This window comes from Hemicordylus capensis, chromosome 1 (genome assembly GCF_027244095.1).
Source record: "Hemicordylus capensis ecotype Gifberg chromosome 1, rHemCap1.1.pri, whole genome shotgun sequence".
In the NCBI taxonomy this organism is placed as follows: Eukaryota; Metazoa; Chordata; class Lepidosauria; order Squamata; family Cordylidae; genus Hemicordylus; species Hemicordylus capensis.
Window position 1 is genome coordinate 429,875,747 of NC_069657.1, and position 18,829 is coordinate 429,894,575.

An 18,829-nucleotide genomic window follows, 5' to 3' on the forward strand; every position below is an offset into this window, starting at 1 on the left:
ATATTTCTTATGCCACCTTAAGTGGAGCAGCGGGGAAGTGCTTGACTAACAAGCAGAAGGTTGCTGGTTCAAATCCCTGCTGGTATGTTTCCCAGACTATGGGAAACACCTATATTGGGCAGCAGCGATATAGGAAGATACTGAAAGGCATCATGTCATACTGTTCAGGAGATGGTAATGGTAAACCCCTCCTGTATTCTACCAAAGAAAACCACAGGGCTCTGTGGGCGCCAGGAGTCGAAATTGACTTGACAGTACACTTACCTTTATATTTCTTATAGTTCAAAATACACATGGTGCTGGCCCTACCTGCCTGAAATACCTGCCTGAAGTGAATTTTCATAACACCAATCACTGGCCAAGATTTTAGTGGGGAAAAGATTAGTGGAAATTAGTTGTTATAGATCTAATCTCAATTGAAAGTTTAAGGTAGCCCACTATTATTATTATTATTTTTTTTAAACTTATATACCACTTTCAACAAAAACAAAAGTTGTTTATGTAGCAAAAGGTACTGTATATGAAAATGGTTCCCTGCCCCAAGAGCTCATAATCTAAATAAATAAATAAAGACAATGCAAGCAACAGCCACTGGAGACATACTATGGACAGAAGAGAGCGATCACTGCCTCTTTGCCCAGTTAATAGGGGTTAGCCATTAGCTGAAGTAAGGAGCATTAAACCTGCCTAGTATTCACAGAGGTGATACATTCGTATTCGGCCTGTATCAGATACAATGGGTTATGGGATGGGGCTGCAGCTCAGTGGAAGAACATCTGCTTTGCATACAGAAGGTCCCCAGTTCAATCCCTGACATCACCAGGTAGGGCTGGGAAAAATGCCTGCCTGAAATCTTGGAGAGATGCTGCCAGTCAGAGTACACAATACTGAGCTAGATGGACTCAGTTTAAGGCAGCTTCCCATGTTCATTTATCCTCCATACAAAAATAAAAACTCTTAAAAAAAATCCCTACATAGAAAATAAGCATCTGAGAGGAAAGTGTTTGCTTGTTTGAGCATTCAATCATGTAAACCACCATCTGCCCCCCGCAATATAGCCCAGCCACAGGCCTACCACCCTGGTGAAAATGGAAGGGGGAAAAATACCTCCAAGAAGTTCTCAAGGGCAAAAGGAGAACCTAAAAGCTGCACCTCACACAAGCAGAGAGATAGCAGTTTTAGTGTCCAATCTAGTTTCCACAGGCACACCAGGATCAGCGATGCAAAGGATGTCCCTTAGGCAATGCAATACAAAGCACGGAGCTTGGAGGTGGGAGGAGAGAAAGATAGACAGGGATTCAGACAGCAGCAGTAACAAGACCTCCAATTGTCCACCGATGACCAAGGGCTTTTCATTTAGGCTGCTATTTTAGACAACGATGACTGAACAATGACTGAACACAGTCTCTCAAAGAGCGTTTCCCCGGCTCCATTAGCACTGACAGCCTCTTTATGGTGGCGCCTTCCTGCTACGGGCTTGTGACAGCCAGTCATTAGCTTAGTGACACTGGTTACAATACAAGATGTCAGAACACAGACAGAGTCCAGGAGTGGCTAACATTGGTATCCTGCTCCTCGCAGGCAGAATTACAGAAGATGGGAGCCCCGCTGAGCAATTATTTAGCACAGGATGGGACTTTCTTATATAAATTCTTTGTGTGCATGCTAGAAATATCAGATCAACACTGAAAGAGGATAAGGGAGGGGAGAATTTAGGTTTATTTTTAAGTCTTTGTGTTCCCAGAAGCAGCTGGGCTACGACAAATCCCTTCCGTGCACTGCTAAAGCACTCCCATCACATCTTCCTCAGAAACATCCACCCAAAGCTCCTCCTAGCTTTTCCATCCCAGCTCTGTCTATGGGGAGTCAGCCCTGATGGTTAAATGGAACCTCCATGTTCAGAGGTGAAATACCTCTGAATACCAGGTGCAATGGACATACTACAGGAGAAGACCATCACACCCAGCATGTGAACTTCCAGACACATTTGATCAAACATTGCTGCAAACAGAAGATTGGACTAGAACAGGTGGAGACAGGCCCCAAATATCAGACACCCAATAAAATTAATTTCTCCTTCAATTAATTTTCCACCAGAATATACATCTCCCACTGAAATCCTCCCAGTTTTTCTGAGATATCTTCAAATTCATTGAAAGAGATTGTATTCCCCCCACTTCCATTTCCCTCCCTGTTCACCCAAATTCATTCTTATGCACATAGTGTTCCCCCAAAATTAGTTTAGCTCACATGATTAACCCTTCAAGATACACTCTCCCATAATCCTCTCCAGCTAATTTTCCCCTCTCACAAGAGAAAGAAAAATCCCAATTTGTCCCAATGATGCCTTGTCTCCCCTTCAATCTTACTCCAGCAGCACCATGATCCTACCTATGCCTTAGCAGCAACTTAAATAGGCTGGAGACAGTGCTCCCTGTAACAGGGATTTCCAGATGTTGTTGACTACAACTCCCAGAATCCCCAGCTGCAATGGCCTTTGGCTGAGGATTCTGGGAATTGTGGTCAACATCTGGGAATCCTTGTTACAAGGAACACTAGTTGGAGAGCAAAGGTTATGGGATTTAAAAAAATGACTTTAAAGAAGGGACAGCAAGCCAATCCATAGCCACCTATCACCCACGAGAACAGGCCCACTTACTTCTGCCTCTCGCCACCCACTTAATGCGGCCCAAACAGCATTCAAACTTTACCTGTAGGGGCAAGCAAAGAACAAGCCCTTTATGTGTACAGTACTTGTGCCAAAACACATAGTCTTGGTGCCCCAGTCATCAAGTTATTAATTTATTTCATGTACTTCATTTTAATTTAAGGGAAAATTTGCTGTTTCTGAAATTACGATCATGGCAGGCTGAATTTTGGAGGGGGTTGGGTACAACTAAGTGCCTAAGGTGGCACTTTAGCCTGTGAAATAAGCTTGCCCAAGTGTCAGAAGACTGGCCAAATCCAAAGCCTTATTGCACAGAATAACTTCTGCAGTACAGCCTTGACATTTTCAAGTGAATGTCATATTGCTGGCTGGAGAACAGAGCATTCAGCATGTTCCAGGCACTTTTATGCTTAATAGGAAGTTTTCCTGTTAAGTCTTGAATATTTACTATACTGCATTTAAAAAAAAAATCCTTAACACTCATTTTGTCTCCAAATTGTAGTCACAATTTAGAAGGATACAAAGGATACAAACAACACACAAGCTTTTTTTGCGGCGGGGGTGGATGGGTATTAAAAATGTTTATGAAAAGGAAAATGAGACTTGGTGCAGGCTTGTAGCCAGCCTAAATGTTTAGGGAAGGCACCACAAAAAGTAAGGGGGGCAGCTTGACTGGCCCCCATCAGTCCCAAGTGCAAGCAACATTCAGTTATTTAAAAATTGTTTGTAAAAAATTTGGGGCAGAAAAAAGTTTGGGGGGGGCAGATCCGCCCTAGTCCCTGCTCCCCAAATGGGTGGCCAAGTTGCTGATAAAACCTTAAGGACTTTATGAAAACAGTAGTAAGAGGTAACATTATAGCATAAATGATACTGCAAAAGTAAAATCATAGACAAGTTAGTCCCTTACATATAATGTATCTATTTTTTAAAAAGACGATTCAAATGTAGATATTCTTTTCTCTAAGAACATACTTCAAATTGTCTTATAATATCCCATAGTTTAATGCCTTTGTACACCTCGGCACTTTTTGCTATTATCTTTGGTTAGACTACTTTTCTTTCAAATGTGGTACCCAAATGATGGAGCTAAGCCACTGCAATGCTAAAAAAAATAGAAAGTCATTTGTTGTCTCCCTCCTGTTAACAAAAGATTCTTCTGCTAACACTTCTAGAATGATGGTTGCCTTGTTAACAAGAGAGTCACAGTGACAATAGCCCAGGGCCAAAATCTACATGATGTGGGAGATCTGTGGAGTAGTTCCCACCTTTTTCTTTTTAAATTGCAGCTATACAAACTCCAAACATGATCTGAACAGCAGTGGAAGGAGAGAAGGATAATTAACCCTTTCCTCACCAGCAGCTTCTACACTGTACACTGCTTTACTCCTGGGGGCAGGGCAGGGGGGAATACATGGATCCAAGATGCTTTCTCTTGGGAAGAGGAAAGTCAAGGTGGGTGTGGCATTTCCATTGAGAAAAAGGCCCAAGGAGGGAGGGGTAAACATTCCTCTCCCCTCCCACCACTGCACCAATCCAATCCAGAGTCCCCTTGAAGAACCAATTATTTTGAAATTTCATAACCTGCTTTTATTACTACATTCAAGGTAGCTTACAAAAAAAGTTTAACACAACAACATAAAAGAAAAACAAACAAAAAAACCACAAACAGAAGCCACCACAAACAGAAGCCACCACAATTAAGGAGAGGGGGGGGGAAGCCAGTTGGAACAAGAACATCTTAACAAGCCAATGAAACACTGGCAAGGATGGCGCCAATCAGACCTCTTGGATCTTCACAACAACAACAACAACAGGAGACACTCCATACATTTGGCTCTTGCATCATGTCCATTCTGACACAGTGACCAGTTGCCAGCTGTTCCTAAACCAAATAAAGAGGTTGGCCAACTTGGGCACTTGTCAAAGGTCCACAGCCAACAAAGAGTCCACAGCTGACCTTGCAGTCCACCCTGTTGTCATGACTCTGGCCCCAAAGTTGCTCTACCGCCATGCCGTAACCAATGCTGATGAAGAAGGAACATCAACTGCTTCTCACCACAGCCTGGCAAGCCATCCCACTGGAGTCTAGCAAGCTTACCATATGATGGTGGGTAGCAGCAGTGGACACACCTTCAGCAGAAGCACCATATTGGAATCCCCAGATGCCCTGAACCCAATATATATCAGCGCATCTGGAGGTTTTAAAATGGTACAAAGAAGGTACCACCGCCATCCCTGCTGACCAGAAAGCTTAGCCCATTGGTCACTTTTTCTAACATACTTAGTCTTGAATGCTGGATGAAATAGATTATTTAGCGTATAACCAAAATGTATAAATGTTCAGCATATTTAGTAATAAAAATGTACCATCCTTGCAATATAAAGGTGGCATAGATGAAAAACAAGGAGATGGTGCACAAGAGCTGGTCTTGGGGTAGCAAGCATGAATTGTCCCCTTTGCTAAGCAGGGTCCACCCTGGTTGCATTTGAATGGGAGACTAGAAGTGTGAGCACTGTAAGATATTCCCCACAGGGGATGGGGTTGCTCTGGGAAGAGCACCAGGGATGTGCATGCGCATGTGGACACTTCTGGTTTGAAGCTGACCGGGGCAGCAAGGAGGTATGCTGCTGCCCTGCGCCAGCTATTTTGGTGAGAGCGCTGGCGAGAGAAATGCAGTGGGCGGGGGAGCAAGGACACCCTCTCTCCTCCTTAAAAGGTAATCTCCCCCCCCGCTGCTAAACTGGCCAAATGCCGGGCCATGCACATCCCTAAAGAGTACCTGCATACTTGCATGCAGAAGTGTGAGCACTGCATGTTCCATCCCTGCGTGTTCCATCCCTGGCATCTCCAAGATAGGGCTGAGAAAGACTTCTGCCTGCCCAGGGGCACAGCAAAGTTCCCGGCAGCTGAGGGACAAAATTCAGCCAGGGGGCCTCCATCGTGACCCAGAGCCCCAAGCCACACTCCCTGCATCTGATGTCAGATGCAAGGGGGTGGGGCAACCTAATGCCCCAAAACTTCCCCTCCCATTTCTTGAACTGGTGAGCCTTTCAGTGCGGGAGGGTGGCCGCCGCCACCGCCACAGCCAGCAACAGCACCGGCACGATGGCACAGAGCGGGGTCAGGTGCGGGGCCATTGGGGGTCACCGTCCTCCTCCCCCCAGAGCAACGGCAGATTGGGGCCAGACAGCCCCTCCTCCAGCGGCTCCTGCATGGCAGCCAGGGGGAGGAACAGCAGCAAGGAGCAGTCTGCTGGTAGGAGGACATGTGGGGTGGGGGAGAAAGGAAGCCCCAGTGCGCTTCCTCCCATCACGCGAGTGCAAAGTGCCACGCGCCCCAGCTGCAGGGCACCAGCGCCTGGCATGGAAAGGGTGGCAGCAGGGCGCACCCCAAGCCTTGTGGGCCCCCTGACTCTCCAGGCCTGGGGACATTTGTCCCCCCATGTCCAATGGACTACACCCATGCCTGCAACCTTGGATAAGCTGCTGCCAGTCTGTGTAGACAATACTGAGCTAGGTGGACCAATGGTCTGACTCGGTATATGGCAGCTTCCTATGTTCCTCAGAAGGAAATGCACATTTACTGCCCTAAAGACTCATGTAGAAAGTCTCTCTGGGCAACCTTTAGCTTTGTTTGCTTCCCCTACGCGTTCAGGCCAGTTCTCTAACAGATGCACTCACTTTGCATTTTTAACCTGACACTGAGAACTGTGGCTCCTTCCAGTTTGGGGCTGTTTACACACAAACACTCCTTTGCCCAGGATATTAATTCATAAGTGGGGAGAGAAAGCACAAGACATACTCTAAGGCAAGCCTGCTCAAGTTAGGCCCCCCAGCTGTTCTTGGACTACCACTCCCATACTCCCCAGCCACAGTGGCCAATAGCGAGGGATTATGGGAGTTTTAGACCAACATCTGCAGGAGGGGTGAAGTTGAGCAGCCCTGCTCTAAGGGGACAAACTCGATCACTCCTCCCTGTTTGACTCCCGTCCTTTATTTTTGGAATATATCCGGGCTACGGCACAAATAGTTTAATAACTACTTTCAGAAAATGACTTTTCAAAAAAAGTGTCTGCCCACACTCTGGCTTATTTACAAAAGCACTGTGTGGAACCATATCACGAGTTGTATCGCGTTTGGAGGCTGGTGGAAATCAGCCAGGCCCTACCCACATAGCCTGTCATCAGAGAGTTACAATCACACTGGATTGCACAACACCCAGCCTTTATCCTGGAGGCAGATGTTCATGGCATTCAGTAGGTTTTAATTCTTTTCTATGAAACTAGGCTTAGCAGTGTTTCCTATATTTAAAGATAAGTAAAATGTGACTAGTTTTCAAGGGTCCACAATTGCATTGGTTATTGGCAAGTGATTTCCCCCGCCTTCTCAGTCCGGCAAGGTCCCTCGCTCTTCTCCTGAGTCAGAAGCAGCCAGAACAGAGAGGGAAGTGGTGCTGGCTTTGGAAAGGTCAAGTGAGTTGGTGCGAGGGAGTGGCCTGGGGAGGCGAGCTGGTCTTGGGAGAGTGAATGTCCACTCTTTGACATCTGTGGCTTTAAAAAAAAACACACACCACACAACTAAAGACCTTTTTAATTTGTTCGGTCTTTTACCCCTTAGGGGCTGCTGGATCTTCCAGCTTTCCTGCTTCTGCTTGTATTTTTTATGGCAGGGTTCTGTGTGTGTGTGCGTGTGTGGGGGGGGGTGTTTTATGGTTTTTATTGTTTAACTAAATTTAAGGTTTTAAATGTGATTTTTCTTTTGAATTTTACTGTATTATATTTTTTTTAAAGCACCATGGGATGTCATATAAAAGGTGGTATAAAAATTGAACAAACAAACATACAAATAAATCAATAGTGAGTATGAATGGTCCCTTTGGCTAAACAGAGTCTGCTTCGGTTTATATTTGGATGGGAGATTACATGTGAACACAATGGCGCAGCGGGGAAGTAACTTGCCTAGGGAGCAAGAGGTTGCTGGTTTGAATCCCCACTGGTATGTTTCCCAGACTATGGGAAACACCAATATCGGGCAGCAGCGATATAGGAAGATGCTGAAAGGCATCATCTCATACTGCAGGGGAGGAGGCAATGGTGAACCCCTACCAAAGACACACACAGGGCTCTGTGGTCACCAGGAGTCAACACCAGCTGCACAACTTTTCCTTTACAATAAGATTTTCCCCTTAGGGGATGGGGCCATAGCACAGTGGGGCACAGCATCTGCTTTGCATGCAGGAGGTTCCAGGTTCAATCCTCGGTATCTCCAAGTAGGGCTGGGAAAGACTGCTTCCTGAGATCCTAGAGAGCTGTTTGTCAGTCAGTGTAGACAATACTGAGTTAGAGGGACCAATGGTCTGATTCAGGATAAGGCAGCCTCCTAGGTTCCTATAATACTGTAGCATTGCTGAAACTATGTAGGTAGGGGTCAGGCCTTTGGATGGGGGACCACTGCAAGCCCCAAGTGCAGCAGGGTACACTGTAAATTTAATCCATATTACGGGGAAAGGGCTGTACCTCATTGGTTGAGCACATACTTTGCATAAAGAGTAGGGCTACACAACTTCAGCCCTCCTGCAGCTGCTGGACTATAACGCCCATAATCCCTGGCTATTGGCCACTGTCGCCTGGAATGATGGGAGTTGTAGTCCAACAACAGCTAGAAGACAAGAACCTGTGCACCATAGCGGATCCCAGGATCATTCCCTGGCATCTCAAGTCAAAGGGTCAGGTAGCAGGTGAAGGGAAAGACCTCTCTCTGGTTCAGACCTGCTGTCAGTCAGAGTAGTCCTTGTAGGACCTGATGGATCAATGATCTGACTCAGTATAAGGCACTTCCATACGAAAGGATAAGAAAGCAGCAAGGGTGTGTGTGTCTCTTTCAAGGCTTGGTGTGAGATCTGGGAGATCCCTCTGCCCCATTTCTGACTCATGCTGGGCCTCAGAGGTACTTGGAGACATCATTGTTTACTTTCTGCCCCACCCCACCCTCACAGGGTAGGGGCCTTTGGGAGCAACCAGACAAACATTTGCAGAACCCTGCTCATTTCAGCTGCATCTATGGACCAAAACTGTACATTGGGCAGTTCCGCACATAACGTGGAGCCTACTTGCAAGGCCAATAACCCACTTGTCTGCGACTCTCCGAACTCACATCAAGGCAGGGACTTGAGGTTCACTCAAACAGAGATGCGTAAACAAGAATGTCAAACCAAGCGCTGCTCCCATTGAGGGGTGCATTTTGCCTGAATTCACACTCTTCATGACACTCTGGTTCATTCCAGGTGAGTCTGGCCCCTTTGCTTTTGGGACCAATGGCTGCAAGGCAGGCTGGGATAGCATTCAGGGCCTTGTTGGGAGGCCCAGCCAGGGGACATACCTCTAGCTCAACTTGGCTACTTCCACCCAACTGAGATACATGATAATCTGCAGCACCAACTGCAGGTTCTCTCCATATCTTGGGCTGGTCCTGCCTCATGTGTGAACCTGAGAACTCTTAGGTTCTGCATCCTGTATAGACCTGCCCATTAGGTTAAATGCACCATTTGGTCCTTTGTGTTGGTTATTTATGAGTGAAACACTGCCTGCAGCAGGGGGGCACCCAATCCGGCATGTGGCAAAGGCCGCCAGTGGTCCAGATTCAAGAGTCCTCAAAGAACTCAAATGTGAAATTGCCGACCTCCTTGCTAAAATATTTAACTTATCCCTGATATCGGGCTCTGTACCAGAGGACTGGAGAGTAGCAAATGTAACACCAATTCTCAAAAAGGGATCCAGGGGCGATCCAGGAAATTGCATGCTGGTTAGCTTAACATCCGTGCCAGGCAAATTGATGGAAAGCATCCTCAAGGATAAAATTGTAAAGCACATAGAAGAACAGGCCCTGCTGGGAGTGAGCCAGCATGGCTTCTGCAAAGGTAAATCTTGCCTCACCAACCTTCTGGAGTTCTTTGAGAGTGTCAACGAGTGTGTGGACCAAGGTGATCCAGTTGACATAGTCTACCTGGACTTCCAAAAAGCTTTTGACAAAGTTCCTCATTAAAGACTCGTGAGGATACTTAGCGGCCATGGGATAAGGGAACAAGTACATGTGTAGATTGTAGTGGTGTGCACGAACCGGTCCCGAGGTCATGTTAGAGACCTCCGAACCGGTTCGGAACCTGGCCGGTCTGGCACTGGGGGGGTGTCTATCTTTACGGGCGGTGGGGTAGTACTTACCCCTCCCGCCACTCTTCCCCCTCCGGCACTGCAGTTAAAAGTGAAGTTTTGGGGCCGCAGCGTTCCTCCCTGCCGCCCCTGCCCCCGTCGTTGCCTGGAAGTAGAGTACAGTACCAGCACGAATGCGCCTGTTGCGGCGCGCGCGCACAAGGCAGCAACGGGCACGCACACGCTACGACAGGCGCATGCGTGCTGGTACTGTACTCTACTTCCAGGCAACGACGGGGGCAGGGGCGGCAGGGAGGAACGCTGCTGCCCCCCAAACTTCACTTTTAACTGCAGCGCCGGAGGGGGAAGAGCGGCGGGAGGGGTAAGTACTACCCCCTTGCCCTTAAAGGTAGACCACCACCACCCCAGCGCCGGACCACACCTCCGTGGTTCCGTGCACACCACTAGAGGATTGCTAACTGGTTGAAAGACAGGAAACAGAAGGTAGGTATAAATGGAGAGTTTTCACAATGGAGGAAAGTAAGAAGAGGGGTCCCCCAGGGATCTGTACTGGGACCGGTGCTTTTTAATTTATTCATAAATGATCTAGAAGTTGGGGTAAGCAGCAAGGTGGCCAAATTTGCAGATGATACCAAACTCTTTCTGGTAGTGAAATTGATTGTGAGGAGCTCCAAAAGGATCTCTCCAAACCGAGTGAGTGCAAATGCGGTTCAGTGTTGGCAAGTGTAAAGTGATGCACATTGGGACAAAAAAACCCAACTTCAAGTATACACTGATGGGATCTGAACTGTCAGTGAATGACCAAGAGAGGGATCTTGGGATCATCGTGGGCAGCTCGTTGAAAGTGTCGACTCAATGTGCAGCAGCTGTGAAAAAGGCCAATTCCATACTAGAGATAATTAGGAAGGGGATTGAAAATAAAACTGCTAATATTATAATGTCCTTATGCAAAACTGTGGTGTGGCCACACCTGGAGTACTCCGTACAGTTCTGGTCACCACGTCTAAAAAAGGATGTTGTAGAACTGGAAACGGTGCAGCAGAGAGCAACCAATGATGATCGGGGCCTAGAGCACCTTACTTATGAGGCAAAGCTACAGCACCTGGGGCTTTTTAGTTTAGAAAAAAGATGACTGCGGGGAGACATGATAGAGGTCTATAAAATCATGCATGGTATGGAGAAAGAGGATAGAGAGAAATTCTTCTCCCTCTCACATAATACTAGAACCAGGGGTCATTCCATGAAATTGATTGCCAGGAAATCTAGGACCAACAAACGGAAGTACTTTTTCACACAATGCATAATCAACTTGTGGAATTCTCTGCCACGTTCCAGCCAACAACCTGAAAGGCTTTAAGAGGGGTTTGGATAACTTCATGGAAGAGAGATCTATCAACGGCTACTAGTCGGAGGGCTATAGGCTACAGTGGGAATAGGAAAGAATCACCCCCTTTGATAGACCTTAAATTCTGGTTCCCTTACATCCTGAAATGAAAACACAAAGAAAATTCCCTTCACCAGCTGTACTTATCCAATGCAACCTATAACATCCAACTGAAAAACATCACAATTACAGTCCAGAAAAAGTGTCAGAGACAAAAAACAAGAATTACTGAGATTGAAAAAGGATCACCCCCCACCCCAATGTCAATATTTTGTTGAACCACCTTTTGCTTTAATAACAGCCTTGAGTCTGTTGGGATACTTCTCTATCAACCTTGCACATCTAGACGGAGCAATATTTGCCCACTCCTCCAAATAGAACTGTTCAAGTTCGGTCACATTGGATGGTAGGTGTTGGTGGACTGCTATCCTCCCTGGATCCAGTCGGCCCTCCAAACTGGATGGAAGAGCAAGGAGGAAACTGGTAAGAGAGGTTACCAAGAGGCCAATGGCCACTCTGAAGGAGTTAAAGGACTTCATGGCAAAGAGTGGTTGTTCTGTGCATGTGACAACAATTTCACGAGCGCTCCACAGATGTGGCTTGTTTGGGAGGGTCGCAAGGAGAAAGCCACTTCTCAAGAAAGGCCACATTAAAGCTCGTTTGAGCTTTGCCATAAGGCACCTTGAAGATTCTGATGCCAAATGGAAAAAGGTCTTATGGTCAGATGAGACCAAGATTGAACTATTTGGCCTCAACACCAAACAGTACACCTGGCGTAAATCCAACGCAGCTCACCATCCACAACACATCATACCTACAGTGAAGCATGGAGGTGGCAGCATCCTGTTGTGGGGGTGTTTCTCTGCCTCAGGGACTGGGGCCCTCGTTAGGGTAGAAGCAAAAATGGATGGGGCGAAATACCGTCAGATTCTGGAAGAAAACCTGCTACCCTCTGCCAGACAGTTGAGGACGGGCAGAAGATTCACCTTTCAACATGACAACGATCCGAAGCACACAGCAAAATTGACCACACAGTGGCTGAAGGAGAAAAAAGTGAACGTCCTCATGTGGCCCAGTCAGAGCCCAGACCTAAATCCCATAGAAAATCTGTGGAGAGATTTGAAGATAGCAGTCCACCAATACCTACCATCCAATGTGACCGAACTTGAACAATTCTGTATGGAGGAGTGGGCAAATATTGCTCCGTCTAGATGTGCAAGGTTGATAGAGAAGTATCCCAACAGACTCAAGGCTGTTATTAAAGCAAAAGGTGGTTCAACAAAATATTGACATTGGGTGGGGGGGGGGTGATCCTTTTTCAATCTCAGTAATTCTTGTTTTTTGTCTCTGACACTTTTTCTGGACTGTAATTGTGATGTTTTTCAGTTGGATAAGTACAGCTGGTGAAGGGAATTTTCTTTGTGTTTTCATTTCAGGATGTAAGGGAACCAGAATTTAAGGTCTATCAAAGGGGGTGATTCTTTCCTATACCCCCTGTACCTCCAGCCTCAAGGGCAGGATGCCTCTGAGTACCAGTTGCAGGAGAGTAACAATAGGAGAGAGGGCATGCCCTCAACTCCTGCTGGTGGCTTCCAGCAGCATCTGGTGGGCCACTGTGCGAAACAGTATGCTGGACTAGATGGGCCTTGGACCTGATCCAGCAGGGCATATTCTTATGAACATTGCATCCCCAAAACTGTCATTCATGCTGGAAGAGAAGCTGCCACTTACATGGGTGGAACTTCCCTCCAAAGAGCAATAGAGCTTCAGGTGCATGATTTTTGCAGGGACTTAGGCAGGAATGGGTTAAATACACCCCCCGCCCCATGGGTCCTGATGCTGATTTCCACCCCCTCCCCAAACTGCCAAATAGTTAAAAACAACAACAACAACAACACACATAGAGGACTAAACTAAACATTTAATCTGGACAGTGTCGCTCGGAAACCGTTGCTCTTCAAAGCGAGAGCTTTTATATGGACTCCCACAGGGCTCCATTTTATCTCCAATGCTTTTTAACATCCTCATGAAACTGCTAGGGCAGATCATCAGGAGATTTGGTGCTGGGTGTTATCAGTACACAGCTGACAGCCAAATCTATTTCTCCATGTCAGGTTCACCAGGAAATGGCATAACTTTCCTAAACGTCTATTTGCAGGCGGCGATGGTCTGGATAAGGGACAACAGACTGAAGTCAAATAAGATGGAGGTGCTCGTTGTAGGAAATCGTAACCCAGAGGCTAGAATAGATCTGCCTGTAATGGATGGGGTTACACTCTTCCAGAAAGAACAAGTGCACAATTTGGGAGCTCTCCTGACTCCAAACCTCTCTCTGATACCTCAAGGTTGAGGTGGTGGCCAGGGTACTTTTTGTCAGCTTCGACTGATACACCAACTGCATCCTTTTGTGGAAGAAAGTGACCTTAAAACAGTGGTGCACATGCTGGTAACGTCCAGGCTTTACTACTGCCATGCAGTCTACGTTCAGTTGCCTTTGTATGTTTCTTTTTTAAACATCTATATTCCGCTCTTCCTTCAAGGAGCCCAGAGAGGTGTACATAGTTACGTTTCTCCTCTGTGTGAAGTAGGTTAGGCTGAGAAAGAAGTGACTAGCCCAGAGTCACCCAGCAAGTATAATGGCTGAATGGGGATTTGAACTCAGGTCTCCCCGGTACTAGTCTAGCATTCTAACCACTACACTGCACTGTAGTCTGAAAACTACAATTGGTGCAAAATGCAGCAGTCAGGTTGGCCCCTGGGCTGTGGAACACTCCCTATTGAAATTAGCTGCACCATCTCTGATGGCCTTCAGAAGAACAGTGAAGATGCATATGTTGTCAGACTTTTAGTTGATTTTAAATTGGATTTCAATTTTAATTTATTTTAATGTTTATAGATGTTTTTAATTAATTGCAAACTGCCATGAGACGCTTGTTTTTGGTGGTATGTAAATGTGCCAAATAAAGAAAGAGTGGGCAGTTCAGCTCTGGCACTGCAAAGAAGAAATCTGTCTGCAGCTTACCCATTCTTGCTGAACACTTTGAGCCACACGTGAATGTTGGGCCCCAGGAGACACAAGCAGTGAAGAGTAGTAAATGTAGACAGAAGAACTGCAAATAAGAAGGTCTCCAGGACTGAACTAGAAAGAAGAAATGCAATAAAAACGAGTTAGTACAGCCATTTAAAAAGTTCACATGCTGTTTATAAATCACCTAACTTTTTTTAAGTGTACACAGATTTTAAAAATAAGACAGGCTTACAATCCAATAGAAAATACAAGAGGAAAAAGAGACAGCCAGTGGAGAGGAAACAAGCACATTCAGGACCAAAACTTTTAAAGTTAAATAACAGGGAAAGTGCTGGGAGAAACCACTGTTTCCCAGATATCTCCATCTGCCTTCCTGGAGTGCCTTTCCCAGCATTTCCACAGGCTCTGGTTCAGAAGAAACTGCCTTGGAATTGGAACTGGCAGGTACTGCACAACACTGATAACACAGGGAGCACCCATCTCTGTCTGGCACCGGGGTGGGAGAGTGCTGCAGACTTGTTGGTAGCAAAAATTCACCTCATAACAGAACTGCATACCCACATGACAACGAGATGGAATGGCTTCTAGGAGACAGCTATGGGAGAGGGCCATGCCTCCACGGTTCCCTCTAACAGGGATTCCCAGATGTTGTTGACTACAACTCCCATAATCCCCAGCCAAAGGCCACTGAAGCTGGAGATGCTGGGAGTTGTAGTGAACAACCTCTGGAAATCCCTGTTAGAGGGAACACTACATGCCTCTATGGCAGAGCACATGATTTGCATGCAGAAGGTCTCAGGTTCAATCCCTGACATTATTCTAGGTAGGGCTAGGAAGGATCCCTGTATGAAACCCTGAAGCCAGTCACCATAGACAATATTTGGCTTGATGGGTCAAATCGGTCCAACTCAGTAGAAGGCAACTTTGTAAGTTCACGTGAGGAGCAGCAGCTCAGCAATGAATCTGATCCAAACTGAATACAGGCAGCAATGTATGTCATGACACCTCTGTGGAACAGTCACCATGTTGAAAGCAGCAGAAAGGTAGGCTCCGTTTGTTCTAGTTCAAGTTCCTTGGTTTTTTCATCCAGATAATTACAGCCTGGTCTGCACTGAGGTGGTAGACCTGTGTCTGGACTATATCACTTCAGACTGTAGGTGAGAAGGATTCAATCATGTGAGCCCTCTGTTCAAAATAAAGAATCCCCTCCATATAAAAAATGAGATGGGGTGGATGGGGGTGTGGCTAGATTAGAACCCTTCTCTCTGACCTCTCATTGTCTATGTGGAGGGATTCCCCCCCCCTTTTTTTAAAGAGGAGGAGAATCCAATCACTCCAACTCCTACCTGCAGCCTGTAGTGACATAACCCAGACACAGGCTCACCACATTAGTAATAGCAGGGACTCAGTTTGTTGGGACTTACTAGAAAATAAGTGGTGCAGCCTTAAAGCTGGGGTACTCTAGATACTGCTGAACTACAACTCCCATCATCCCCAGATACAATTTAATGCATTTTTAGAGACTTACTCTACTAGTGGTGCTCCATAAAGAACTATGATTCCATGAAATAGGATACAAGACATGAGGAAGTATACACAGCATCTTAGAAGCTTTGCCACCTTCCATATAAAAGGAAAAACAAAACAAAAAACATAGTTTTTAGATTACTAACACCACAAAAAGTCCTGTGTAATTGTTAAATGTCATGAGGGATTAGTCAAGGGTCACTCCCAGCCCCAAGGTCCAAGGATCTTTTTCAACTAGCAAGAAAATGAACATGGGACATTACAAAACAAAGTTTACGCTCTATGAAATTATACCATTATGCCCCACTCCCACCATTGCCAAATCCTGCTACAGAGGGCAAGAATCACGACGACTAGGGATGTGCAAAACGTTTGGAATGAAAATGGGACGTTTTGAGCTTCGAACAAAACAACCTCGTTTCGATTTGAAACATTTTGAATGCCATTTTGAAGGCCTGTTTTTCCCTTGCTGATTGGTTTTCTGCAACTGGCTTGTGATCCTATGGGGGTTTGGGGGAAAGGTTAAAGATTTGTTAAAAATCACCCACTTGACCATTTCTTTTGTGGGTTCGGTGATAGGTAGCGCCCGTCATGCCATACCATCCAACCCACTTTGGTGTCCCTTGGAGCTTCCCATGGGGAACAGTGGGGTGTTTCGAGTTTCCCCATTGTTCCCTATGGCCAAAACACTCATTTTGAGTTTTGTTCTGTCAAAACAACCGGGTTGACAGCTGTTTTGATGAAACGTTTTGGCTGTCTGTGTTTTGTTTCGAGTTTGAAACAAAAACACAAAATTTGTTTTGTGCACATCCGTACAACAACCATTCACCAATTTTTGAACAAATAACCAAGGAATATCCACATGTCATTTAGAGACAAGTTATATTTATAATAGGAATAGCCACTTTTATTACATGTACTACATTTTAATCCCACATTATATTTTTAGAGTTTTATTATAATTACTACACTTTGAGCCCATATTCTGAAGTGCTCAAGGCAGTGCACATGGTTCACCACCCAGCCATTTTATAACAACTCTGTGAGGTAGGTTAGGGTAGGATTGAATGGGCAGGATCCAGACTCATGACTAAGCAACACTGAAATAAAGGAGACAAATTAGTCAAAGTCCCATTACTTTTAATGAGACTTAGTCATGATTAACTTAGTCTGGATCTTGCTCAGTGACTGGCTTAAAGGTAATCCAGTCTTCAATCCTATACACAATTACCTGGGAGAAAACTCCATTGCATACAATGGGGCTTAAAGATAAAATGTGTCGTCGAGTCGGTTTCGACTCCTGGCGACCACCAGGAGTCGAGCCCTGTGGTTGTCTTTGGTAGAATACAGGAGGGGTTTACCATTGCCATCTCCCGCACAGTAGGAGATGATGCCTTTCAGCATCTTCCTACATCACTGCTGCCAAAAATAGGTGTTTCCCATAGTCTGGGAAACATATCTAACTCCTAGAAAATACATATAGGGTTGCACAGTTAATGAACCTGCTAAGTGGGGACTTGAACCAGGATCTTCCAAGTCATAGTCCAAACATTCTAACTTCTACACCACACTGACTAAATATGATCATTTCAATATTGATAGAGTATGGTAATTAGATCAGGCCTTGACAAATTTTCTTTGGGAAGGAGAGCTAGTTTGCAGAGGCAAGCATGAATTGCCTCCTTTGCTAAGCACAGTCTTCCTGGTTTGCATTTGGATGGGTGACTACATGTGAGAACTGGAAGATATTCCCCATTAAGGGATGGGGCCATGGCTCAGTGGAAGAGCATCTGCTTGCATGTAGAAGGTTCCAGGTTCACTCCCTGGCATCTCCAGATAGGGCTGGGAGAGGTTTCTGCCTGAAACCTTGGAGAACAGCAGCCAGTCAGTGTAGCCAATACTGAACTAGATGGACCAACAATCAGACTTGGTATAAGGCAGTTCCCCATGTTTCCAAGAGCCAGCCCAAAAATGTTAAAGCCAGACAATAGACATTTGACAAAATTATTGGATTTAGTGACAGACACTGAAGGGGAAGGACAAGTGGGCTTCTCTGTATCCCCTTACAAATTGCATACTTAGAACAGAAATTGGGTTGATAGGACAAGCTTTTATTGGACCATGGCTAAATTTCTAGGCACCATGGCTCCCAGACGCCTGGGATTTGTCAAGCCCAGAGTTAGGTATCTTCTTTATCATTTGTGTGGGAGCTGGTGTACAGCAGGCCTAAGAAGTGAGCCTTAAGTCCAGAGGTTCCCACTTCAGATATGACCTCAGAAATGAACCTGTTCAATGAACCCCGGTTTGCCTTCAACCCATTAGGTGGTTGAAGGCAAACCGGGATTTTCTGAGCTTCACGCTCCCATCTGGTCTAATTTATAGTACTGTTATTACAACAAATGTATGTGAAGCATTTTAGCAACTAAAACCTTATAATATTACAATTATCAACAATGTACCAATTATTATGTTTTAACAGGATTGGGTCTTACCTTGTGGAAGAGAGAACTTCTTTTAGTAGATGGATTTGGTTTAAGAATAATATACAAAGCTATATTTACAGTACCAACACTCGCTGAACAGATGCACAACCATGTCAGGTGTGTTCCCAAGATGGAGAAATTCTCCAGAAACAGAGAGGGGATGACAGTAGTTAAAATAATGGAAAATATACAGACAACATTGGCAGACAGCAGTCGCTTTATTTCTGTATCTTTCATGATGTTCTTTTTTCAAATTCCACCTGTGATAATGCAAAATTGAGGCATTTATATACATACTGCATTAGCACTACCCTTCTTACAAAATAAGCAAGTTTCAGAAGAGTGGGTGACATCCAGCATGAATTACTCCTGAGTACACTGTTCCCTCTAAGGCATGCGCAAGTGTGTGCGCTCACAGGTTTTCTGATGTCCGCTCAGTACATTTTAGATCCCACTCAGTTTAATCAGGAAGGCCCCACTCTGAATGCATTTGTGCACACAGTGCCTTGATATTGCCACCCAGAACAAAATTCATTCCGCACAGAGATGAAAAAAAATAGAGGAACCACTGCA

General features: G+C 45.5%; 1 protein-coding gene across 1 annotated transcript in view; it reads right to left on the reverse strand.

Moving 5' to 3' along the window:
- The window catches only part of PIGF (phosphatidylinositol glycan anchor biosynthesis class F), a 52,490-nt gene that overhangs the window by 30,326 nt on the left and 3,335 nt on the right, over nt 1–18,829 (reverse strand). Inside the window, exons 2-4 of the mRNA XM_053312286.1 lie at nt 18,266–18,516; nt 15,775–15,866; nt 14,241–14,357 (exon numbers count right to left, since the gene is read on the reverse strand). Coding sequence (XP_053168261.1) covers nt 14,241–14,357; nt 15,775–15,866; nt 18,266–18,493 — 437 coding nt within the window. The 5' untranslated portion in view covers nt 18,494–18,516. The remainder of the gene's footprint in view (nt 1–14,240; nt 14,358–15,774; nt 15,867–18,265; nt 18,517–18,829) is intronic.